Source organism: Argopecten irradians, chromosome 7 (genome assembly GCF_041381155.1).
Source record: "Argopecten irradians isolate NY chromosome 7, Ai_NY, whole genome shotgun sequence".
NCBI classification, from domain to species: domain Eukaryota; kingdom Metazoa; phylum Mollusca; class Bivalvia; order Pectinida; family Pectinidae; genus Argopecten; species Argopecten irradians.
Genome location: NC_091140.1, coordinates 27305133 through 27319881, shown reverse-complemented (window position 1 = coordinate 27319881; position 14749 = coordinate 27305133). Strand labels below are relative to the sequence as shown.

Below are 14749 nucleotides of genomic sequence, written 5' to 3'. Positions count from 1 at the left end.
TCTTTCAACCCATTTCTTCCTTTCTTTTTGGTCTGTCTGGAACCTAAATACACTGCATGTATGCGTCCTCCCGTCTGGTGAGTGCATCCAAATGCATAACAATACACCATAGTTTCTATCGAAGCCGGAATTTTGGAATGTATCCAGAAGTTAAAAACTGGCAGTAAAGCGAAATGAGACTTAAGGACCCTATTAGCATGAAAACTCACAATTTATGTTCAGAACTGTCAATAATAAGCTAATGAAACAAAAACCTTAAAATAGAAAAACAAGAACATGATGATGAGGTTTATGGGTATTCTTAACCTTAGAATGGTGAATTGAACTACATGGGTAATTTTAGTATACTCTGATAATTAAGAAATTTGCAGATAATGGAGAGATTTAATAAAAAAAACTCCTGAAAATGCTTGCCACTCACTAAGCATTGTATATATTGACCTTTTATTTGTAGAACTCCTGGACAGCGTTACTGGTGGCTACAAAGTTTGGGAATTCTGAGGTGGTGAGCCAGATCCTCGAGTATGATCCTAATGTAAACGCTGTCGACAAGGTACTTTTAAATTCAGTTTCAGATACATGTATTGATCAAATTACCTAAGTTGTATGTTTGTGTAATGCTTTTGGTCAGTCTGAAAAATTAATGTGTAATTGATAAACAGCTCTTAGAGGACATTTTAAAACATTATTTTAACATATGCATTTGTCTCAAAAAGATTGATAGAATTGTTTAAATATATTGTTTTTTATATCATTTTCTTGTTTCCTTTTGTTTTAGGATGGTTTTTCTGCCTTGACCATTGCTGCAAAGGAGGGTTACATTGAAATAGCACATGATTTGTTGGCTAAGGGGGCTTATGTTAACATTGCAGACAGAGTGAGTTATTTAAAATGCTTTGAACCTAATATACAAAATTCCATCAATCTTTATACACCTCACTGTTTTGATGTTATTTTTATACTTATGTACTAATTACTATAACTAATACTACACTTTAATACAGGCTGAAGACACGATCCTTATCTAATTATGTACTAAGTGCTTTAACTAATACTACACTTTAATACAGGCTGGAGACACAATCATTATCTAATTATGTACTAATTACTATAACTAATACTACACTTTAATACAGGCTGGAGACACAATCCTTATCTAATTATGTACGTAGTACTATAACTAATACTACACTTTAATACAGGCTGGAGACACGATCCTTATCTAATTATGTACTAAGTACTTTAACTAATACTACACTTTAATACAGGCTGGAGACACAATCCTTATCTAATTATGTACTAAGTACTATAACTAATACTACACTTTAATACAGGCTGGAGACACAATCCTTATCTAATTATGTACTAAGTACTATAACTAATACTACACTTTAGTACAGGCTGGAGACACGATCCTTATCTAATTATGTACTAAGTACTATAACTAATACTACACTTTAATACAGGCTGGAGACACGATCCTTATCTAATTATGTACTAAGTACTATAACTAATACTACACTTTAATACAGGCTGGAGACACGATCCTTATCTAATTATGTACTAATTACTATAACTAATACTACACTTTAATACAGGCTGGAGACACAATCCTTATCTAATTATGTACTAATTACTATAACTAATACTACACTTTAATACAGGCTGGAGACACAATCCTTATCTAATTATGTACTAAGTACTATAACTAATACTACACTTTAATACAGGCTGGAGACACAATCCTTATCTAATTATGTACTAAGTACTATAACTAATACTACACTTTAATACAGGCTGGAGACACAATCATTATCTAATTATGTACTAAGTACTATAACTAATACAACAATTTAATACTGGCTGGAGACACAATCATTATCTAATTATGTACTAAGTGCTTTAACTAATACTACACTTTAATACAGGCTGGAGACACGATCCTTATCTAATTATGTACTAAGTGCTTTAACTAATACTACACTTTAATACAGGCTGGAGACACAATCCTTATCTAATTATGTACTAAGTACTATAACTAATACTACACTTTAATACAGGCTGGAGACACAATCCTTATCTAATTATGTACTAAATACTATAACTAATACTACACTTTAATACAGGCTGGAGACACAATACTTATCTAATTATGTACTAAGTACTATAACTAATACAACAATTTAGTACAGGCTGGAGACACGATTCTTATCTAATTATGTACGTAGTACTATAACAAATACTACACTTTAATACAGGCTGGAGACACGATTCTTATCTAATTATGTACGTAGTACTAAAACTAATACTACACCTTAAAACAGGCTGGAGACACGACCATTATCTAATTATGTACTAAGTACTATAACTAATACTACTATTCTATTATGGCCCTTTCCAGAGGGAACTGTTCTCCTATAGTATTGTCTGGTGAGATATAGTCCCCGAGTCGAAGACGAGGGGACTATACCTCACCAGACAACACTATAGGAGAACTGTTTCCGAGGGAAAGGGCCATAATAGATTTAGTACGTCACATGACATTCATTATGACGTCATATATTTGGTCGCGTGCTCATTCCCGGGGGACTATACTTTGGTATAGTTCCCGTAGTCAGGTATAGTCTCCCATAGTCAAGAAGGACAGGGAACTGTCGCAAAATAGATCATAGCTGTTATCCAATCGCATTCCTAGTAATTATCATGTGATGTACTAAACTTTAATACAGGCTGGAGACATGATTCTTATCAAATTATGTACTAGTGCTATAACAAATACTACACTTTAATACAGGCTGGAGACACAATCCTTATCTAATAATGTACTAAGTACTATAACTAATACTACACTTTAGTACAGGCTGGAGACACGATCCTTATCTAATTATGTACTAAGTACTATAACTAATACTACACTTTAATACAGGCTGGAGACACAATCCTTATCTAATTATGTACTAAGTACTATAACTAATACTACACTTTAATACAGGCTGGAGACACGATCCTTATCTAATTATGTACTAAGTACTATAACTAATACTACACTTTAATACAGGCTGGAGACACGATCCTTATCTAATTATGTACTAAGTACTATAACTAATACTACACTTTAATACAGGCTGGAGACACAATCCTTATCTAATTATGTACTAAGTACTATAACTAATACTACACTTTAATACAGGCTGGAGACACAATACTTATCTAACTATGTACTAAGTACTATAACTAATACTAAACTTTAAAACAGGCTGGAGACACGATCCTTATCTAATTATGTACTAAGTATTATAACTAATACTACACTTTAATACAGGCTGCGGTGGAGACACAATTCTTATCTAATTATGTACTAAGTACTATAACAAGTACTACACTTTAATACAGGCTGGAGACACGATCCTTATCTAATTATGTACTAAGTACTATAACAAGTACTACACTTTAATACAGGCTGGAGACATGATCCTTATCTAATTATGTACTAAGTACTATAACAAGTACTAAACTTTAATACAGGCGTGAGACATGATTCTTATCTAATTATGTACTAAGTATTATAACTAATACTACTCTTTAATACAGGCTGGAGACACAATCCTTATCTAATTATGTACTAAGTATTATAACTAATACTACTCTTTAATACAGGCTGGAGACACGATCCTTATCTAATTATGTACTAAGTGCTATAACTAATACTACACTTTAATACAGGCTGGAACGATCCTTATCTAATTATGTACTAATTACTATAACTAATACTACACTTTAATACAGGCTGGAGACACAATCCTTATCTAGTTATGTACTAAGTACTATAACTAATACTACACTTTAATACAGGCTGGAGACACAATCCTTATCTAATTATGTACTAAGTACTATAACTAATACTACACTTTAATAAAGGCTGGAGACACGATCCTTATCCACGCTGTAAAGAGCGGCCATGTGGAGATTGTCAGGGCGCTACTCAACAAATACGCTGATGTGGACGTCCAAGGCGCGGTATGTACATTACTTATCCAGGCAGTCCTTGTATGATAAGGAATTGGGGAAAATTCATTTCTTGGAAAAAGTTTCAAACACAGGGAAAATAGACCCTAGAAGGTCTCCTTTGTGAAGTTGAATTGTGATGAATGTGTGAAAAGGCAAATTAAAGTACTATGAAAATAATTATTAATTCAAAGTTCACTTTCTGTAGGAGGATTGATTAACTACATATTCTCTTTGCTGAAATATGTATGTTTGATGGCATATTATATTTTTTGAAGGTCACTTTAACAGTGTACATGTGTGACTTTGATTATAGGAGGGCAAGACAGCTACCTATTGGGCAGTGGAGAAAAACCAGGTGGACATCTTAAGGTCATTACTGGACAACAACCCCGACCTGGAAATCTGTACCAAGGTGATGTATGGAATACAGTACCCTGTGTGTGGACTGTGTATATATATAGGGCTGAATCTTTTAAATAGGCTTATATCTTCTTACTATTTTGAAAATATGAAATAAATCATGTGAACGGCAATACATTGTGTGCTGCAATGTTATTGAGTTAATGTATGGAAAGGAAATAGTTAATTATTCTGTTTGACTATGATCAGATTTGAGAATAAATGAGATACACTACACATTTTGATAATTAGACTTTCACTAGTCAGTATTGTCAGAGAAGTGTTGTAGAGTGGTTATGACAGACTGTGTCTCTGTTCAGAGTAGTGTGGTAGAGTGTTTATGACAGCTGTGTCTCTGTTCAGAGTAGTGTTGTAGAGTGTTTATGACAGACTGTGTCTCTGTTCAGAGAGTAGTGTTGTAGAGTGGTTATGACAGACTGTGTCTCTGTTCAGAGTAGTGTTGTAGAGTGTTTATGACAGACTGTGTCTCTCTTTAGAGTAGTGTTGTAGAGTGGTTATGACAGACTGTGTCTCTGTTCAGAGTAGTGTTGTAGAGTGGTTATGACAGACTGTGTCTCTGTTCAGAGTAGTGTTGTAGAGTGGTTATGACAGACTGTGTCTCTGTTCAGAGTAGTGTTGTAGAGTGTTTATGACAGACTGTGTCTCTGTTCAGAGTAGTGTTGTAGAGTGGTTATGACAGACTGTGTCTCTGTTCAGAGTAGTGTTGTAGAGTGTTTATGACAGACTGTGTCTCTGTTCAGAGTAGTGTTGTAGAGTGGTTATGACAGACTGTGTCTCTGTTCAGAGTAGTGTTGTAGAGTGGTTATGACAGACTGTGTCTCTGTTCAGAGTAGTGTTGTAGAGTGTTTATGACAGACTGTGTCTCTGTTCAGAGTAGTGTTGTAGAGTGTTTATGACAGACTGTGTCTCTGTTCAGAGTAGTGTTGTAGAGTGGTTATGACAGACTGTGTCTCTGTTCAGAGAGTAGTGTTGTAGAGTAGTTATGACAGACTGTGTCTCTGTTCAGAGTAGTGTTGTAGAGTGGTTATGACAGACTGTGTCTCTGTTCAGAGTAGTGTTGTAGAGTGGTTATGACAGACTGTGTCTCTGTTCAGAGTAGTGTTGTAGATTGGTTATGACAGACTGTGTCTCTGTTCAGAGTTGTGTGGTAGAGTGTTTATGACAGACTGTGTCTCTGTTCAGAGTAGTGTTGTAGAGTGGTTATGACAGACTGTGTCTCTGTTCAGAGTAGTGTTGTAGAGTGGTTATGACAGACTGTGTCTCTGTTCAGAGTAGTGTTGTAGAGTGTTTATGACAGACTGTGTCTCTGTTCAGAGTAGTGTTGTAGAGTGGTTATGACAGACTGTGTCTCTGTTCAGAGTAGTGTTGTAGAGTGGTTATGACAACTGTGTCTCTGTTCAGAGTAGTGTTGTAGAGTGGTTATGACAACTGTGTCTCTGTTCAGAGTAGTGTTGTAGAGTGTTTATGACAGACTGTGTCTCTGTTCAGAGTAGTGTTGTAGAGTGGTTATGACAGACTGTGTCTCTGTTCAGAGTAGTGTTGTAGAGTGGTTATGACAGACTGTGTCTCTGTTCAGAGAGTAGTGTTGTAGAGTGGTTATGACAGACTGTGTCTCTGTTCAGAGTAGTGTTGTAGAGTGTTTATGACAACTGTGTCTCTGTTCAGAGTAGTGTTGTAGAGTGTTTATGACAGACTGTGTCTCTGTTCAGAGTAGTGTTGTAGAGTGGTTATGACAGACTGTGTCTCTGTTCAGAGAGTAGTGTTGTAGAGTGGTTATGACAGACTGTGTCTCTGTTCAGAGTAGTGTTGTAGAGTGGTTATGACAACTGTGTCTCTGTTCAGAGTAGTGTTGTAGAGTGTTTATGACAGACTGTGTCTCTGTTCAGAGTAGTGTTGTAGAGTGGTTATGACAGACTGTGTCTCTGTTCAGAGTAGTGTTGTAGAGTGGTTATGACAGACTGTGTCTCTGTTCAGAGTAGTGTTGTAGATTGGTCAGAGTAGTGTTGTAGAGTGGTTATGACAGCTGTGTCTCTGTTCAGAGAGTAGTGTTGTAGATTGGTTATGACAGACTGTGTCTCTGTTCAGAGTAGTGTTGTAGAGTGGTTATGACAGACTGTGTCTCTGTTCAGAGTAGTGTTGTAGAGTGGTTATGACAGACTGTGTCTCTGTTCAGAGTAGTGTTGTAGAGTGGTTATGACAGACTGTGTCTCTGTTCAGAGAGTAGTGTTGTAGAGTGGTTATGACAGACTGTGTCTCTGTTCAGAGAGTAGTGTTGTAGAGTGGTTATGACAGACTGTGTCTCTGTTCAGAGTAGTGTTGTAGAGTGGTTATGACAGACTGTGTCTCTGTTCAGAGAGTAGTGTTGTAGAGTGGTTATGACAGACTGTGTCTCTGTTCAGAGTAGTGTTGTAGAGTGGTTATGACAGACTGTGTCTCTGTTCAGAGTAGTGTTGTAGAGTGGTTATGACAGACTGTGTCTCTGTTCAGAGTAGTGTTGTAGAGTGTTTATGACAGACTGTGTCTCTGTTCAGAATAGTGTTGTAGAGTGGTTATGACAGACTGTGTCTCTGTTCAGAGTTGTGTGGTAGAGTGTTTATGACAGACTGTGTCTCTGTTCAGAGTAGTGTTGTAGATTGGTTATGACAGACTGTGTCTCTGTTCAGAGTAGTGTTGTAGAGTGTTTATGACAGACTGTGTTTCTGTTCAGAGTAGTGTGGTAGAGTGTTTATGACAGCTGTGTCTCTGTTCAGAGTAGTGTTGTAGAGTGGTTATGACAGACTGTGTCTCTGTTCAGAGAGTAGTGTTGTAGAGTGGTTATGACAGACTGTGTCTCTGTTCAGAGAGTAGTGTTGTAGAGTAGTTATGACAGACTGTGTCTCTGTTCAGAGTAGTGTTGTAGAGTGTTTATGACAGACTGTGTCTCTGTTCAGAGTAGTGTTGTAGATTGGTTATGACAGACTGTGTCTCTGTTCAGAGTAGTGTTGTAGAGTGGTTATGACAGACTGTGTCTCTGTTCAGAGTTGTGTGGTAGAGTGTTTATGACAGACTGTGTCTCTGTTCAGAGAGTAGTGTTGTAGAGTAGTTATGACAGACTGTGTCTCTGTTCAGAGTAGTGTTGTAGAGTGGTTATGACAGACTGTGTCTCTGTTCAGAGTAGTGTTGTAGATTGGTTATGACAGACTGTGTCTCTGTTCAGAGTAGTGTTGTAGAGTGTTTATGACAGACTGTGTTTCTGTTCAGAGAAGTGTTGTAGATTGGTTTTGACAGACTATGTCTCTGTTCAGAGTAGTGTTGTAGATTGGTTTTGACAGACTGTGTCTCTGTTCAGAGTAGTGTTGTAGAGTGGTTATGACAGACTGTGTCTCTGTTCAGAGTAGTGTTGTAGATTGGTCATGACAGACTGTGTCTCTGTTCAGAGTAGTGTTGTAGAGTGGTTATGACAGACTGTGTCTCTGTTCAGAGTAGTGTTGTAGAGTGGTTATGACAGACTGTGTCTCTGTTCAGAGTAGTGTTGTAGAGTGGTTATGACAGACTGTGTCTCTGTTCAGAGAGTAGTGTTGTAGAGTGGTTATGACAGACTGTGTCTCTGTTCAGAGTAGTGTTGTAGATTGGTTATGACAGACTGTGTCTCTGTTCAGAGTAGTGTTGTAGAGTGGTTATGACAGCTGTGTCTCTGTTCAGAGTAGTGTTGTAGAGTGTTTATGACAGACTGTGTCTCTGTTCAGAGTAGTGTTGTAGAGTGGTTATGACAGACTGTGTCTCTGTTCAGAGTAGTGTTGTAGAGTGGTTATGACAGACTGTGTCTCTGTTCAGAGTAGTGTTGTAGAGTGTTTATGACAGACTGTGTCTCTGTTCAGAATAGTGTTGTAGAGTGGTTATGACAGACTGTGTCTCTGTTCAGAGTTGTGTGGTAGAGTGTTTATGACAGACTGTGTCTCTGTTCAGAGTAGTGTTGTAGATTGGTTATGACAGACTGTGTCTCTGTTCAGAGTAGTGTTGTAGAGTGTTTATGACAGACTGTGTTTCTGTTCAGAGTAGTGTGGTAGAGTGTTTATGACAGCTGTGTCTCTGTTCAGAGTAGCGTTGTAGAGTGGTTATGACAGACTGTGTCTCAGTTCAGAGTAGTGTTGTAGAGTGGTTATGACAGACTGTGTCTCTGTTCAGAGTAGTGTTGTAGAGTGGTTATGACAGACTGTGTCTCTGTTCAGAGAGTAGTGTTGTAGAGTAGTTATGACAGACTGTGTCTCTGTTCAGAGTAGTGTTGTAGAGTGTTTATGACAGACTGTGTCTCTGTTCAGAGTAGTGTTGTAGATTGGTTATGACAGACTGTGTCTCTGTTCAGAGAGTAGTGTTGTAGAGTGGTTATGACAGACTGTGTCTCTGTTCAGAGAGTAGTGTTGTAGAGTAGTTATGACAGACTGTGTCTCTGTTCAGAGTAGTGTTGTAGAGTGTTTATGACAGACTGTGTCTCTGTTCAGAGTAGTGTTGTAGATTGGTTATGACAGACTGTGTCTCTGTTCAGAGTAGTGTTGTAGAGTGGTTATGACAGACTGTGTCTCTGTTCAGAGTTGTGTGGTAGAGTGTTTATGACAGACTGTGTCTCTGTTCAGAGAGTAGTGTTGTAGAGTAGTTATGACAGACTGTGTCTCTGTTCAGAGTAGTGTTGTAGAGTAGTTATGACAGACTGTGTCTCTGTTCAGAGTAGTGTTGTAGATTGGTTATGACAGACTGTGTCTCTGTTCAGAGTAGTGTTGTAGAGTGTTTATGACAGACTGTGTTTCTGTTCAGAGAAGTGTTGTAGATTGGTTTTGACAGACTATGTCTCTGTTCAGAGTAGTGTTGTAGATTGGTTTTGACAGACTGTGTCTCTGTTCAGAGTAGTGTTGTAGAGTGGTTATGACAGACTGTGTCTCTGTTCAGAGTAGTGTTGTAGATTGGTCATGACAGACTGTGTCTCTGTTCAGAGTAGTGTTGTAGAGTGTTTATGACAGACTGTGTCTCTGTTCAGAGTAGTGTTGTAGAGTGGTTATGACAGACTGTGTCTCTGTTCAGAGTAGTGTTGTAGAGTGGTTATGACAGACTGTGTCTCTGTTCAGAGAGTAGTGTTGTAGAGTGGTTATGACAGACTGTGTCTCTGTTCAGAGTAGTGTTGTAGATTGGTTATGACAGACTGTGTCTCTGTTCAGAGTAGTGTTGTAGAGTGGTTATGACAGCTGTGTCTCTGTTCAGAGTAGTGTTGTAGAGTGTTTATGACAGACTGTGTCTCTGTTCAGAGTAGTGTTGTAGAGTGGTTATGACAGACTGTGTCTCTGTTCAGAGTAGTGTTGTAGAGTGGTTATGACAGACTGTGTCTCTGTTCAGAGTAGTGTTGTAGAGTGGCTATGACAGACTGTGTCTCTGTTCAGAGAGTAGTGTTGTAGAGTAGTTATGACAGACTGTGTCTCTGTTCAGAGAGTAGTGTTGTAGAGTAGTTATGACAGACTGTGTCTCTGTTCAGAGTAGTGTTGTAGAGTGTTTATGACAGACTGTGTCTCTGTTCAGAGTAGTGTTGTAGATTGGTTATGACAGACTGTGTCTCTGTTCAGAGTAGTGTTGTAGAGTGTTTATGACAGACTGTGTTTCTGTTCAGAGAAGTGTTGTAGATTGGTTTTGACAGACTATGTCTCTGTTCAGAGTAGTGTTGTAGAGTGGTTATGACAGACTGTGTCTCTGTTCAGAGTAGTGTTGTAGAGTGGTTATGACAGACTGTGTCTCTGTTCAGAGTAGTGTTGTAGAGTAGTTATGACAGACTGTGTCTCTGTTCAGAGTTGTGTGGTAGAGTGTTTATGACAGACTGTGTCTCTGTTCAGAGTAGTGTTGTAGATTGGTTATGACAGACTGTGTCTCTGTTCAGAGTAGTGTTGTAGAGTGGTTATGACAGACTGTGTCTCTGTTCAGAGTAGTGTTGTAGATTGGTTATGACAGACTGTGTCTCTGTTCAGAGTAGTGTTGTAGAGTGGTTATGACAGACTGTGTCTCTGTTCAGAGTAGTGTTGTAGAGTGGTTATGACAGACTGTGTCTCTGTTCAGAGTAGTGTTGTAGATTGGTTATGACAGACTGTGTCTCTGTTCAGAGTAGTGTTGTAGAGTGGTTATGACAGACTGTGTCTCTGTTCAGAGTTGTGTGGTAGAGTGTTTATGACAGACTGTGTCTCTGTTCAGAGTAGTGTTGTAGATTGGTTATGACAGACTGTGTCTCTGTTCAGAGTAGTGTTGTAGAGTGGTTATGACAGACTGTGTCTCTGTTCAGAGTAGTGTTGTAGAGTGTTTATGACAGACTGTGTCTCTGTTCAGAGTAGTGTTGTAGAGTGGTTATGACAGACTGTGTCTCTGTTCAGAGTAGTGTTGTAGATTGGTTATGACAGACTGTGTCTCTGTTCAGAGTTGTGTGGTAGAGTGTTTATGACAGACTGTGTCTCTGTTCAGAGTAGTGTTGTAGATTGGTTATGACAGACTGTGTCTCTGTTCAGAGTAGTGTTGTAGAGTGGTTATGACAGACTGTGTCTCTGTTCAGAGTTGTGTGGTAGAGTGTTTATGACAGACTGTGTCTCTGTTCAGAGTAGTGTTGTAGAGTGGTTATGACAGACTGTGTCTCTGTTCAGAGAGTAGTGTTGTAGATTGGTCAGAGTAGTGTTGTAGAGTGGTTATGACAGACTGTTTTTCTGTACCAGGATGAGGATACACCTTTGATGCGGGCCGTTAGGAATAGAAATGATCAGTGTGTCCGTCTCTTCCTGGACAAAGGGGCCAAGGTGTCCGCTGTTGACAAGGTTAGTATTACACAGTGTCGCCTTTATGTCATATTCTTTATCTCTGGGGCTAAGCAAGCCCTCCACCTCTGGGATACATATCCGAATCCTAATGGGATAGGGGTGTAGGATACTGATCAGAGACTGGAGGTTTTTCTCCTGGTACTCCAGCTTTCCTTCAGCACTTAAACCTAACATGTCCTTACATAATCCTCGTTGTTAATAAATCAATCAACCCTTTATACCAATCTGTTTGTATTTTTGTCCAAATATTGGTTTATGGTTCAAATATTAGATATTTATAATAATAATGAAGTTTACATTGGAATGGAAAATTCAAAAATTTTAATTACTTTGTCAGTCGGGACATATTTCTAGTTTGAATTTTTTTTTCAGTTCAGCAATGCAGAATTTATGAACAAGAAAATTAACCTTTATTTGTATTGCTTCATCATAATATTGTATGATGTATCTATTGATCAAGAAATTTTCAGACATAGAAATGCCTGTTGGTATCAAAATCACAAAATTAATTGAAAGAGAAATTTATCAAATTCATAGTATTTCTTTTAAATTTGATATATAAAAAAAATTAAAATTGTAATGTAATTATGTATATTGTAGAGAGGAGATAATGCCCTACACATATCCCTGCGAGCCAGAAGTAAACATATCACTGAGCTGTTGCTGAGGAATCCTCGTAACGGTCGCCTGTTATACCGCTCCAACAAGTCGGGTGACACGCCCTATAACATCGACGCCTACCATCAGAAGAGCATACTGACACAGATATTTGGACATCGTATGTAGATTTTATCTTCAGAACTACAGAACAGGATATTAAAACAATATACAATACCTTAATAAATAAAGTTAATCAGGTAGAGAAAAATCACAAATATTTAGCCATGTAAAGTATACCTACAGAATAGAACATAAAAAACTATATAGTCTAGATATTTATAAGTTAGTAACTGATCATGGCGGGAAATGCATAATGATTAAATTTTGCTGTTTTGGAATTTTAGAGATAAGAATATACATATGGGTAGATATATATTTAATTACCATACATAAAGCCTCTTGATAATTCTAAAGTTTATGATTTGATGTACAGGTAAACTGAATGCCAACGACGGAGAGAACCTGCTGGGCTATAACATTTATACAAGTGCCCTGGCGGACATACTCAGTGACCCATCCCTAAATACTCCCATCACCGTCGGTCTGTACGCCAAGTGGGGCAGTGGAAAGTCATTCCTTTTGGGCAAGCTTCAAAGTAAGATCTCTCTAGAAAGTTCTTAATGTTGTGGATTTATTCCCATCATTATTGATCAAAGATATAGACAGTAAATCTTTATTTAACTGTCCACTTCTTCTAACTGTATCTTCTAACCATATTTTCATATGAAACACATACAGATATATGTATGATATACCCAACCATATTTTGAGGTCACCTGAGACAAAGTCTCAAGTGACTTATTTTAATCGCCTTTTGTCTGTCATCATGCGTTGTGAGTTGTGCTTCTTATGTCCGTAAACAATTTACATTTTCAACTTCTGCAAAACTGCTGAAGCAATTTCAATGAAATTTTGCACAAACCTTTTAAGGCATAAAACCTATCAAAATTGTGAATTATTTGGTCCCCACCCCAAGGGGCTTTGGGATGGGCCAAAAGGGTAAAATTGACTAAAATTTCAAAAATCTTCCCTACTCACAGATGTGTTAGGATCTTGGGGGGTTTGGGGGTTCTCCTAGGGTAAAGTAAGGAGAACCCCGCCACTTTACGTCCAACAACCACCGCATCGATGACGTCAAAGTGATTGTCATTGCCCAGACAACAGATAACGTCAACATTCGTCTGAGAACTGAGGAGACGTGGATTGACACGCTCAAATCTCTGGAACCGTCTGGTCTCAACCTCCGCCATGGCTAAGACAAAAACAACTTCAAAGAATCCACCGCTAACCAACAAAACAAGATTAACCTGTCTCCACTGCACCACCACCGTTGGGAACTTATCAGCTTTACGCCGGCACATGAAACTTAAACACTCAGCAAACCCTACCAGATACACTTGCAACAAGTGCCACAAATCTTACTGCCGCATCGACACAGCGAAAAACCATGTCAAGAAGTCGCATCCAGAAGGCAACATTACAGTACTAACAGTACCATACAACCCACAGTCAATAGCCAAAAAACCTACGCCTTGGAAACCACCACCGGAAGCCTGCACCAACAAACAACTGAGGGCAGCTAAATTTAGAGTCGTCCAAGATACTAACCGGTACACCAAAGAGACAACAATTTCAACCACCAATACGTTAGAGGAGGACCTGGCTATCAGTGACTCCGAGTCTAACACCACCCTTCCTGAAGACAATCATCCTTCACCATATAAATACTCGGACTATGTACACGAGGAAACATTAGATTCTACATTCTGCCAAGATGAGAAACCACCTCACCTATGGAACGCCACAGTGGCTATATACAGTGTATATGGCATTTTTGAAAGTACTTAAAACTTTTATGTAAATCATAGTCAACCAATCCTTCAGACACTGTATTTTTCATTGATACTTATATGTTACTATATTTTATTCTACATCCACAATTTTTGCTCCGTCTATTGTTTAGAACACGTGATCCGTTAACAATTTATGTGACGTCACTTCTTGAACCGTAATTTACACTTTAGCTCTGAATATACCGATGTAAATTTGTTCTGATGACGGTTGGCCTAGCCATCCGAAACATGTAAACGAAATAAAAGTTTTGCACTGGGATAAAGTGCTTCCAAGTTTGTTCAAATGAAGGACCTTGACCTTCATTCAAGGTCACAGGGGTCAAAAAGGCTAAAATCTTTAAACGACTATATTGTATTGTGCCAATAGTCAGATGACCGTTAAGGCCCATGGGCCTCTTGTTTACATCATAGGCATATTGGTCCTGGCTGACCCCCTGGGGGCAGAGGAGTAGGGCAAAAAGAGGTCAAATAGGCTAAAACTTAAGAAATAACCTTCTAAAATTCTGGAATTGGTAGAATAAAATGCTCTTTTTAGATGGAAAGGTCTTAAGGTGTTTTATAAAATTGGGAATTATATCACCCTGGGTCTCGCGTTACCCCCAGGAGAGGGGTTTTCTTTAGCTTATATAGGAAAACACATTTATGAACATTTTTTGCTCAATTTTCATAGGAAATGAGTCAAACTTGATTATAAGCCTGAGATATAGAAGTTTGATATTCATATCAGCCCTCGCTGACCCACTGGGGACCAGAGGGGCGGGACAAAACGGGTCAAAATGACTAAAATATCAAAAAATTTCTGAGTTCACAGGTTTGATGGAAGCAAATTATAATACTTTTCATAGATTAAAAAGTGAAATTTGTAAAATCACTGACCGACATTAAGGGCCAGTATATGGTGTTTTTCTACATTCTACATCTGTTCTCAGGTGACCGTTAAGGCCCATGGGTCTCTTGCTTAATTTGATATTTTGACTGAAATTAAATTTGAGATAG

General features: G+C 38.2%; 1 protein-coding gene across 6 annotated transcripts in view; it reads left to right on the top strand.

Annotated features, from left to right (window-relative positions):
- Window positions 1-14749, top strand: part of LOC138328015 (kinase D-interacting substrate of 220 kDa B-like) — a 55301-nt gene that overhangs the window by 23645 nt on the left and 16907 nt on the right. For 4 of the 6 annotated variants that reach the window (XM_069274579.1, XM_069274580.1, XM_069274581.1 and 1 more), the window contains 7 exons: window positions 455-553; window positions 779-877; window positions 3919-4017; window positions 4322-4420; window positions 11139-11237; window positions 11841-12018; window positions 12334-12495. In XM_069274579.1, coding sequence (XP_069130680.1) covers window positions 455-553; window positions 779-877; window positions 3919-4017; window positions 4322-4420; window positions 11139-11237; window positions 11841-12018; window positions 12334-12495 — 835 coding nt within the window. Of the gene's footprint in view, window positions 1-41; window positions 78-453; window positions 554-778; window positions 878-3918; window positions 4018-4321; window positions 4421-11138; window positions 11238-11840; window positions 12019-12333; window positions 12496-14749 lie in introns of those variants that run through there. The other 2 variants (XM_069274584.1, XM_069274585.1) reach the window with 2 other exon arrangements.